Genomic DNA, 11,651 nt, shown 5'->3' on the forward strand with positions numbered 1-11,651 from the left:
AGATATACTCAAAAGTGCAAATGCAGCCATATAGACATAGCTAGCTAGCTCAGATGCAGCTGGGAGCACAGAAGGGGCTGTGAACCTTGCTCCCAAAAGCTGGATAAATGATTCATCCACCTGTGCTGAGCTCTGTCCCACTGGGACAACACTGTTAGAGCACCTGAGCTATGTTAGGTCACGTACGTCTACACGGAGCTGCAGAACAGATGTGCTCAGCTTCTCTGCGCCTCAGCTCTTCCATGCTCCAGTGAAAACAGCAGCATCCCTGTGTGGAAGCATAGTGCTGTGACAGTAAGTACATTAAAGATCGTAAGGTGCTCAGATGCCACTAGTAAGGAGTCTAAAGTACCCTAGATAGGTACAACATACAGTGCTCAGTAATACATGGGAACAAAGTAGGGCAGAGGTAAATGAGACCTCTCCTCCAGCTCTTGGCTGGGCATTAGGGTGAGGGCACCTTACTGAGGCGAGAGAAAGCTGAATTTGGAAGATGCTTCAAGAGTAGTAGCTAACCTGAGATCCCCAAGAAGCCTTAATGAAGAGTGCAGCCATAGTGCAACCATTTGTGTTCCACCAAGACCAACGCATCAATTAAATAAGCATCAACCATGTTTCTGCATTCCCTCCTGGCCATAATGGTGTCCTACAGAGCTCACCACTCAATCTAGTGTCATCCATACAATGGCAACATAGGTGAAGGCTGTGGAGGGTGGGCTTTTCCTCAACTACACACACCGATTGATTAGAGAAGGAAGAACACTGTAATGTTTAAAAGCATTGGTGAAGGCAAGGAGAAGCTTCAGTTTCTGGGGGAAAAAAATAGAGCACCAAGAAAAGGTGTGGGACTGGAAACTGGCCAGCAATCCCGTGACTGAATGCACACACTCTATGGAGACTGCAATCAGGCCATGCACGCTGGGATCACCGCAAAGCGAAGAATACATCTTCTTTGCTAAAGAAGGGGGAGGCCAGGGTCCAAATGCAAGGGCAGTGGGAGCAATGTCTATTTAGAAAGAGGTGACCACAAGCCAAAGCAGCCGGTCTTAGAGCAACATGTACTGGTTCATAGATGCTAGGGTCGGAAGGGACCTCTCTTGAAGACCCCCAGGGTAGGGGAGAGCACCACCTCCCTTGGGAGCCCGTTCCAGACCCTGGCCACTCTAACTGCGAAGAAGTTCTTCCTAATGTCCAATCTAAATCTGCTCTCTGCTAGCCTGTGGCCATTATTTCTTGTAAGAAGGTTCCTTATTTGTTGAGGGCTAAGTGACACCGCAGGGCTCCATCCTTTCTTCAGAGCTGGGTGAGAACAAGCCAGGCATGTATTATTCCGACTTTAACTGGTGCCATGTGCCTACCTAGTTCTGACTGGCACTGGTGCCAGTTTCTCTGGAAAAATTTTCCAGCTGCTCCCTCTGGCTCATTCCTGGATATTATCACTTATGCATTGCTCGGGAAATATGTGAGAGCACCGTCCCCCTCCTCTGTAGCAGAAGGGTAGCATAGGCAGTGGCCATTAAGCCTTTCCCCTCATGGCTACACCAAAATACTGGCTCTGCCACAAGATGGTAGTTTGGGCTCTTGCAATTATTCAGGCCTTCCCCTTGCTCCTGAGGTCAACTGAGGGGGTGGTTTGAAGTGCAGCTACATATCTGTGGTGTGCAAGACCGACCCAAAAGCTCAGGGCTCCCAGGACACAGAACAGGCCTTGCCATGACCGCAGGCTGACTCTGACCTTGAAGTGAAGCTTGTGTTCCCATAATCAACATGTTCTCCAGATCAGTTGAAAGGAGGTTCCTTCCACTGCTACTCAGAGGGAATCATTTTATTTATTGAGGATGTCTCTTAAAAAAACAAAACAACCAACAACTTGATTCAAATGGACTTTAAAAAGAGATAGCAAATTAGTGAAACTCTTCCAAGTAACCAAGCAGTAACTACAGTATCAACATGTTCCAAGTACTGCATGCAACTAGCCTGCTTTGTTACTCTTCCCAAACCTCGTGGTTACCAGGAAGAGATCCAAGCCTCGTGGTTACCAGGAAATTCAGTTTTGGTTGATGCAGCTCGTTCAAATGAAATTAATTAACATATAGAACAGGCCATTAAACCATACAGGATAATATCTGTTATGCCGTGATAACCAGAAAGTTGGGGCACTTGGGCTATAAGAGATGAAGAAAAATAATGAACATCTGGTGTTGATGCACTTTTCTGTCCATCACAACCAGGATTTTCGCACAGGATAGGGATCCTGTCGTTCCCCCTTCACCCCAAACTTACCCCTTTATTTCTTTCAAGCTACGGAAGGTGGGGTAAGCACTCTGAGTCCTGCCAAGCAAATGGCCTGGAGGACAATGAGGAGAAATCCAGAATTCCAGTAGTCTGGGGCAAAATGAGTTTCCAACCAGTAGTGACTAACCCTAGGCCTTCAGCCTTGGAGTGAAACAGGTGCAGAGCTGTCAGCCCTGCACTATTTCGTTAGTTCATTTTCTACAATACATCAGTGTGTGTATTTTGAGGGGGTGGGACTTAACTTTGGTACCAAGATTGTGATGGAGGTAAGTCCAGCATCTTGGCGTACCCTGCATCTCTGTTTAAAAAGAAACTCCACCATAATAAAAATAATTCTATTCACTGCATCAAACTCCAAGGAGCAAAGAGTTTTAAAAGGAGAGATGCTTTAACGATTAAAGAGGAAGTTACTTATCAGCCAGTCTGATGAAGAAGTTCAGGACTAAAGAAGCTAAGCTTTGCTGTGCATCGGATTCTCCTTCCCTTCCTCAAACCGCGTGGTCCCTTCACTCAATCTGATTTTGGTGGAGTTCCCTGCACAGCAAATCACTTCTCAACTTAAGGAAAGGTGGCAAATTAACCCCCAACCCAGGACATGTAATCAGAAGCACCTCTGAAAGTCAGATTCCTAAGGTCACTGGAACGAGTGACCTCAAGTCTTTTTTTTTTTTTTTTTTTTTTAAATTAGAGTTTCCTGTGATAGGAACAGCCATCCCACAATCTGGTTTCTAAAAGCCTATTCAAAAGGGGGAAGCAGATCTCTTCAGACTGACTCTGCGTCAGCTTGCAATGTGTCACTAAAAACGCCAACCCCTAGAATCGTGCAACAGCTTTGTTCCTCCAACGGGGCTGCTAGAACAGCGACTGCTATTCCTAAAGGCCACGTGAGAATTCCCAGTCTTGTACCCAAGAGAGCAGCGAGTTCAGGCATTATGGCTGATCACTGCTGTTTTCCCCTAAAGTGTTATGATGTAAGAAAAATATCTGCATATAAAAAGTACCCCCTGCAAAATGGAGCGAAGAGTTCACAGTACGATTCACAGTACCTGCAAGGCACCGCGGCAGGGTATGCTGCTACAAATTCTGGAGCTCCCATCTCATGCCATGAGGCATGAGAAGAACTAAGAGGAGAGGGCTGCAGGTCAAGGAGACCAGGGCCAAACATGCAGCAGATTAAAAAAAAAAAGGCAGTTTGCTGATGGCCCAGATATGGACATCTGGTCAGAAAGGTGCTTTCAAAGCCAGCCCTGAAACACCTCTGCCGTGGGGATTCAGTTTCAGGAGGAAGGATCCAGCAAGTCCATGCCAGAAGGATCCATCACTGAAGCCTCCACCAAGGGTGTTGGGGGGGGAAAATCAGAAGAGCTGGTTAGGGCTGTTCTACATAGTAGTCCTCAGGGGCAAATCTCCCATGGCTGAAAGCATAGTCTGGCGCACAAGATATTTCCCCACTTGGGAACAAAAGCACCAAAATCCACCCCAGCTATTCTCAACCCTCCAGCAGACGTGCTGGGCTCCAGGCCTGGTGATTATGGCTTTTTGGTGCTGGATATCCCACATGGTTCTGAACAAGTGCAGATCCACCCCTCCCTACCTCCAGCATTTTAACCAAGAGCACAGCCCCACTTCCCTGCCTTCCCACCCCCTAGAATAACAGCACCTGCCTAGCAGTCTGTACAACTGCTAAGGGACAGGTAAAGCTCGAAGGGAGTCCTGTACCAGGAGCAAATGTCTTGCACAGTTCCATATGGCCGGGGCACTTGGAGGCACCGCTCTTTCCATCTTAGTTATGTTCTGACCTGAAGTTGCAACCCAGTCACCATTAAAACCCACTTGGTTCCAAATTTCCTGTTAAAAAAGAAATTTCTGCCCCATCCTGGGGGTCAATGCAACACCTGGTCCAGGTCGTACTTCTCACAGAACTTGTTGGTGAAGGGCAGGCAGGTGAGATGCTCGATCCAGTGCCAGTTGATGGGGTACACATAGAGCCAGACAACCAAGGAGGCAAAAAGCCCTGTGAACACCACCAGGGAGACGATGATCATGACCCGCTTGCGGTACTTGTCCATGGTGCCGAAGGTGATGTAGGGGAGGAAGGCAAAGGACAGCAGGAGGCCACTGAGGAAGCCAAATATATGTGCAATGTTGTCTATCCAGGGCAGGAGACCACAAACAAAGAGAAAGAGGACAATCCCAGAGAGGTTCAGAAAAGCTTTCCAAGGCTTCTCCAGGACCTGCCAGCTCTGGAAGAGCTCTACGAAGAGGCAAGCTAGCAAACCAAACTGGGATCCTGCTGGGCCAACCTAGTAGAGACAAAGGAAATGGAAGAGGGATTTACAATGGGCTCTGCTAAAAAAAAAAAAAAAAAAAAAAAAAAAAAAAAAAAAAAAAAAAAAAAAAAAAAAAAAAAAAAAAAATCAATCAATCTACTTGGAGGAGTCAAAGCAGTGGGAGGAGTTTGGAGACCTGGGCTCTACTGCTTATGCTGCCACTGGCCTGCTGTGACACCTTAGCCAGGTCAGTAAGCTACTTCCCTTCCCAAACCTTGATGATTGGTACAGATGACTGGTACAGAGGCAGAGGGCTGGTCCAACAGTGAGCATTGCAAAGCCTCACTGACCTTGACTAATGCCTACACAGGTGTCACTCATTTAAATCCCAGTGAGATAGAACTAATGACTGCTCCCTGCAACAAGGCACAGCAGAGGCCACTCATCCAGCACCAAGTGAAGGCAGTATCTGGTATGACATTGCTTCAGTGGTGATCACTTTTCTTGATACAGCTATTATCCAGGGCAGTAGGTAGCTGCAGAGGACAAGCCAGATCCTACTATCTTGTCTCCTCAGGCTTGCTGCAGTTCCCCGGGCAGGTGGGTGAAATGTGAAGAGTGCCAGCTACATCCCCAGAGCCAGGAATGACCTAGGATGGAGGGGATTTTTTTTTTTTTTTGTTGATATTCAAGCACACAGAAATTGGGCTTTGCAGCAGGCAAGGGCCCTGGCTGCTCTCACAAGCCCTTTAAAGGGCTCAGCACAAGGGGACTGACATAGAGATGCATGTTACCTCCTACTGCTTGGTCTTTGCTCTCTGAGCAGGGAGGCCAATCCCAGAACCTGGTCCAGAGCAAATGCACAGAAGCAGGACTGGCAGCCTGGTATTATTTTTCAGTTCGCTTTCTACAACAGGTGGGGAGGAAAGAAGAAATCTACTGACTTCATCAGGAGGACTGGGATGGAGGTAAAGCCAGCTGTGGCACTCCCTGCCTCTCAGCTTGAGGAGAAACACTCTGCTGCAGTGAATACAAGAGGTGAGAGGTGGAGAGTTATGAGAGGAAGAAAGAAACGGCCAGACGGTTTTACTGGACAGAAAGCTGCCATCGGGCAAGCGAGACAGAGAGGATGCAGGGGCTGCTCTGACCTGCTGAGAAACTGCTGCAAAAAAGACAACACGGGCCTCCAGAGTCTGTACTGTTGAAAACTCAGTGGCAGCTGTGTTTCACAGCAGGCCCATGCTTCCTGCCCAGCCCATGGGCTGACTCTCCACTGCTCCCACCTGACACGCCAAGGGAGGGATTAGCTGTGTGCAAGCTGGTTTAAAGCCCAGCAAGAACTGGTGGCTGGCAGATTAGCCATCTGCTTCTCATGTAAAGCCATGGAGCATGTGCCCGCTCACATGCAGGGGCTGGGGCAGAGCAGGCACGTGCAAGCCCCACACGTGGAGGCAGGGGAGGCTGTGCCTCTGGCGTATTAAAGACAGAGGGGATGCAGCTTGGATGACAAGCTCCACTGGCATCTACTGCACCGAGCTTTGGTGCTGAGGACTCCTGGCCAGTGTGCGAGAAAAGAAACACAAGCCTGATCCCTGCTGGCCAGGAGTCTGGGGAGGGATCTGGGTTTAGGCTGACAATGGAATGGGCCAGTTTAGGTTAAATATTGTCATCCATTTACAGAGGACTCCATGTCTATGATATGCCCCAGGTGGACGCTCCGAGGCGATGTCCAGGTTCCCTACGCTCTCTGTAGATGTTCCAGGGCAGTTCAGAGCTGCGGAGGCCTCTAGCCCCTACGGCCATAGCCCATGAGGAGAATAGATGAATCTGCCCCTCCCTCCTTCACATGGGGTGAAGTTGCAGTGGAGAGTCAGTGCTGAAACAAACAGCTACCTCTTCAGCAGACACTGCCCTCAGCATTTTGGGGGAAGGACTACTATGATAGCCCTGTTCGATGGCCTTCATCTCTAAAGGATGCGGGCGTCTCCTCTCCCTTCTGCCCTAAAAGGGTAGGGGTAAGGCAAGGCTTGTAAAGAGATAAAACCTCAAAACCATGGATAGTCAATGAGTGCCCACAACCACCTCACCTGTGATGGGAGAATCTGCTAAGAGGCTGCCTCGAGGTGGGGCCTAGGGTTGTGCTTCAGGGAGACTCCTCCAGGTCAGGCAGTGGATGGTGGGGTTGGGGCATGCCAGGCCAGCAAGAAGCATGAGCCAAAGAAAGGCAACATCTACCTCAGACTAGGGTCACAGATCAATCCCTCCAAAACCTCCTTCCTTGCCCTGGGAGCTAGAGCTATTGATTTAAGGAGCTGAGAAGCCAGACCCCAACTCCACCTCTCCCTCTGCTCCATCCCGAGGCTAATCCCATCATCCACTGCCCTTCAAATCACAAGCCACCACAGCCATGCTCCTGAGCCAGGGGGCAAGCGGAGGTAGCTTTACTATTACAGTGAATGAGTGTCCCCGGAAGCCCCATTAGCAAAAGCAGTGCCAGGTAGAGGATACCAAGGGAAAGCAACTGTCAGTTGAATCCATGGGGGGAGAAGGGGAAGGTAAGGGGAAGACATTAGGAAGGATATCAAATGAAGTCAAGACATGAAGTTAGGAGCAGCCTTTTCTTCCCATGGAGACTCTTCTTATCACCCTCCCCCCAGAACAGGCAAATTTCTGGGATATCTCCCCCAGTGCAGCCATTCCCAACCACTAGGCCACCAAGGTGATATGGGTGGATCAGAGGGATGGACATCTGTATGACTGATAGATTCCTCCCTGGCCCCCACCTATGTTCCCGAGGCACCTGGCAACATCCTGCTGAGATTCTGGGCTTCTATGAGGGCCCTGAGTGGGGAGCAAGAGAAAGCCACGCTCAGTGTGATGGGCGGGTTCATTAACGCTGCTGAGAGGCAGAGTGAGTTCAGGGGTGTCTGCAGCCTGCCTGGCCAGAGGAACATGAGGAAAACAGGCTGTGGGACCGCAGAGAGGGGAAAGAGGAGGTTGGCTACAGGAGCAGAAAGGTTGTGGACTACAGCCCTACAATCTCCCATGCTGCCAGAGAAGTTAGCCTGTATTAAACCATCACTTGCCAAAAGTCTCTCAGAGCTTCAGGCTTGGCGTCTAGCTCCTGTCCCTGTCACCTCCCAGAGCTTAGAGGCAAGGCACCAGAGCCAGAGGTGAGACCTGAATAAACGGGAGAGGGAAGCTTCCTAGACTCCCACCTCAAATTCTGAGCAGAGATGGAAGGTTGTCCCAACCCGATGGTTGCCTGGGGACCTGCATGAGGTGGGCTGGCATGTCTCCAAATTACTCCAAGCCCATTCACATTCTCAAAGCCTCCACAGCACAACCTTACACCTACCTGCTGCCTGAGCAGTGAGGCCAAAAGCTGAACCCGTCTTTGTGAGGGTGGCCCTATCTTTTCAGGACAGAGCTAGTCCCTAGGAAGTAGACAGTTGGAGGCTCTGTGGCAGGATGGAGTGTAGGTGCTGGGCATGGATGGAGTGGGGATGCTGGTAGGGCTGGAGCCTGTCTGTGCCCAGCACCTACTCACATCTCCAAGGATATCCAGCTGCATCTTTGTAGCTACACAAAATAACCCCTTTTGCAACCAGTCCCCTGAAATCTCTGCCTCAGTACTGCCCCAAGCCCTCATCTCTAGTATAAACACCTCCCCCTCTCTGCTGCTCTGAAGTCAGGGTAGTTGAGAGCTAGGAGGGTTAAAGCCAGAAGGGAAGACAACACTCATCCTGCTCTGACAGGGCACCCTTACCTCTGCCCGGTACGGAAGGAAGACGGCACTAGCCAGGTTGCCCGTGATACCACTGAGGATGAAAATTATGGAGATCCTGTGCCAGCCCGCCAGCTTCTCCAGGTCCCTGAGTATAGTCATCTGGAAAATCACCGACACCAGGCAGTGGACAATCCTAGGGAAAGGCACACACCATATTCAGATGATCAGCCCTGGGCTCCTGTTCTCTTTTGCCTTCTCCATCACCCAAGCCCAGCAGGGCAAGTTCTGCTCAGGCCTCATTCAATCAAAACCAAGGGTCTTTCTTACAGAGATGCCTCTGGAGAAAGAGTCAGACTCAGTCTCCACTGGCAGCAGGCAGAAACCCTGCAGGTGACCATTTGGGGCAGAGGTACGGGGACTACCTCTGAGTTGCAGGCAGGGCATTGCCACACAGTGGCAGGGGTCAGGGGGTAGGGAGCCAATGAATGAGTCAGTGCGCCAGGTGTTGCCTGTTCTCCCATGACCTGGCTGGGCAAGGCTGCCAACTGATGCTCCTAGACAAAGAGGGTCCACCTCGCTTCCCCCACAGCCCCTCCGTCACTCAGGTCTGTGCCCCCTGCCTTACCCTGCATGCAGAAACAGGGACAGCCAGAGTCTGTAGAACTGGTCAGGGACTTCTGGGTTCAAGAAGGGCAGAAGGCCACACACCTTATCCAGACAGTGGACCTGCAATGAAAAGAATGTTACAGCATGAGACAAAACCCCTGCCTTGATCAGAGAGATCTTTGGGAGAAAAGAGGCTGGAGAGCAAAGCCCAGGCACCACCCACTGCACAGATGGAAAGGTACAGCCCATGTTAATGGCAATGGATCTGCTCCAACCCAAGCAACCCAGACATGCCTACAATGCAGTCGTTCCAATGAGTTGCCTTCCCAAGGGGACTGGCTCAGGTCAGAGTAGACCCAAGAGATTGAGAAAGGACAGAACACAAAAGCGGCGCTGATGTCCGGCAAGGCGTTTTCATTTCCCAAACTACCAATGTCAGTACGTTCCCTTGTTAGGTGCTCTGATGCTACCGCAGGCCACTCCAAGACAGCAGGTCAACGCTCCTTGGTCCCCCAAGTGCATCCTCCCATCTCTCTGCCTGGGACCAGCTAAATCAAGCCCTGTTTTTTATTCCCAACAATCCCCACAGATTTGGGGAACAACATCATCATTAAGGATGGCTGGCAGAGAGCTCCAGTGTCATTTCACAGAGGTCAGGATCTTTGCCAACAGGAAAAGCTTTAGCTTTAGGGTAACCATTTGGGTTGGAGGAGTTCTGGGAAAAGCCAAGGCCAGGGGTTGTGCTCACCTGTGAGCAAAGAGTCGCCTCTTCGTGGAAGTAGCCGTGCATGAACTCACAGTATTCCCTCGTTGTGATCTCGCAGCTGGTGGAAAGGACAACAAAGGTGTCACTCTACACAGAAACTCTGTCCCGGCACACTTATAACTTCTCACCTCACTCTCCTGTGTGCCCCTGACCAAGGTGGAGAGGGTCTGTCTGGTCACAGGCCCTCTCTCCACCCTGACCTATCTACAGCTGTGCTGCATTTACCAGGCCTGGGGAAAGCTGTCAGCTCCCCGATTATGAATGCACAGGGGCACTTTCCGCCTTTTGCATGAAGGGGATGCTCTCTCCCTATCAGAACAGACTTACAGGAACCCGGAGTCTCCCAGCCCAGGAGAAGGCCTCCTTCCGGTTTTCTCTGGATGAGGAGCTAACAGGAGGAGGAAACTCCACCCGTGACCCAAGGCCAAAGTGGGACAACAGCCTACATAACAGGCTACCCAATGGGTACAATGGGATATGATCATGCCAGCCTCCCCAGAAGGATGCACCCAGAGCCAGATGGATCCCCGAGGAGCTGCCAGTTAGAAGCTGCCTCTTCCTTATACCACTTAGGATTGACACTACGCATTCCAATGGGCATCTGCAGAGAATGGGGTCCCACCTGGCCCGGCCCAGTGCTTCTTGGCTGCATGAGAAGAGAAGCCTAGGCACAACTTACCTGCCTTTGGTGCCAATGCAGCAAGGCCTGCCTTTGATTTCACAGTCCATGTGCAGAAAGCCAGTATAGTTGGTTTTGATCTGATAGGTACAAATCTAAAACGAAGAGCAGGGTGAGAACTGCAGCCTGGCAGCCTCCTAGTACGTGACAATGCACATATCAAGACGGACAGAGGGGGCCAGGTGAGGGAGTGAAGTGACACAGGCCCCAGTGGGGTATGCAACATCCATGGCTTTTCCTTTTGCCCCATGCTAGCTTTGGTGCAGCCAATCTGGCAGCCACCACGCAAGGTCAAAGGAGCACCCCCGTTTGGCACAGGAAGGAAGATGCCAGGAGTCCTTGCATTATAATGCTTTAACTTTCACAGGCAGGAAGCCCCTCCTCTGAATGCCACGGACACCTGACCACAAAAGGAAAAGCAATGCCCAGGAACCAGGCACACAAAGCCCGTACAACCGCTTGCCCCATCCTCTCCTAGTCACTAGTCCCAAGACTTGCCTCTTCAGGACAAGGCTGTGTACCACATACAGTGCCCAGGAAAGGTAAGAGGAAGAGAATGGATTCCCAGCAGCTGGCAGCAACCTTACCGGCCACTTGGTAATGTCGTCCGGCCAGACGTGAGGGGGGTTGGATGCTGGCTCCTCACATGTCCTGTGGGGGAAGGAGCCACCAGTGAGGATGGTTCTCACTACACTGCCTGTGTTTGGGCAGCTGGGGAGGGGAGACCCTTTAGCCAGCCGACCTTGGACTGTCCTCAGGCCTAGACAGCTCCTTTCCTACAACAGTGTGGGGTCCCCAGGGCATAGAATTCATTCTCTTTGGTCTACAGAGGTTGGTTGGGGAGAGCAAGGAATCAAGTCCATGACTGCTGTGGGCAATTTAAGGTGTAGCTGGCTATCACCTCTCACATGCCCAGATGCCTGGCAATGGGCATACAATACAAACATTACACAAGCAAACTCTTCCCTCCCCTTCCTCATCCCCTCTGTGAAAGCAAAATGATAAACATCCTGGATAAGGCCCAAGACAGAACCAGGACACCTGGGGCACCTATACACATGCAGTGAGGCTGCTCCAATGTGCTATAATTACAGCATACTGAAGCAAACTCAATGAATCGAGTCTGCTGGGGCATGATAACTACCGCGCTCCAGCATCAGATGTATCAGCATCCCTGTGCTGAAAAAGGGAGACGGGGGCACTTTACCTGAAACTCGCCGAATGAGCTTCAGTTAAAAGCACCCCCACCGCCATTTTTTCAGTGTGAGGACACCGATACACGTGATGCTCCAGGTGCTTTAATTA

The 11,651-nt window shown here is 50.7% G+C and overlaps 1 protein-coding gene across 3 annotated transcripts in view; it reads right to left on the minus strand.

Moving 5' to 3' along the window:
- Nucleotides 1-1,817: 1,817 nt before the first annotated feature.
- RHBDF2 (rhomboid 5 homolog 2) overlaps nt 1,818-11,651 on the minus strand; it is a 64,547-nt gene continuing 54,713 nt past the window's right edge. For all 3 annotated transcript variants that reach the window (XM_006018310.2, XM_006018308.2, XM_006018309.2), the window contains exons 14-19: nt 10,934-10,997; nt 10,347-10,441; nt 9,650-9,725; nt 8,921-9,021; nt 8,335-8,488; nt 1,818-4,598 (exon numbers count right to left, since the gene is read on the minus strand). In XM_006018310.2, coding sequence (XP_006018372.1) covers nt 4,179-4,598; nt 8,335-8,488; nt 8,921-9,021; nt 9,650-9,725; nt 10,347-10,441; nt 10,934-10,997 — 910 coding nt within the window. In that variant the 3' untranslated portion in view covers nt 1,818-4,178. The remainder of the gene's footprint in view (nt 4,599-8,334; nt 8,489-8,920; nt 9,022-9,649; nt 9,726-10,346; nt 10,442-10,933; nt 10,998-11,651) is intronic.

The sequence above is a fragment of the Alligator sinensis genome, unplaced genomic scaffold, assembly GCF_000455745.1.
Source record: "Alligator sinensis unplaced genomic scaffold, ASM45574v1 scaffold400_1, whole genome shotgun sequence".
NCBI lineage: Eukaryota > Metazoa > Chordata > Crocodylia > Alligatoridae > Alligator > Alligator sinensis.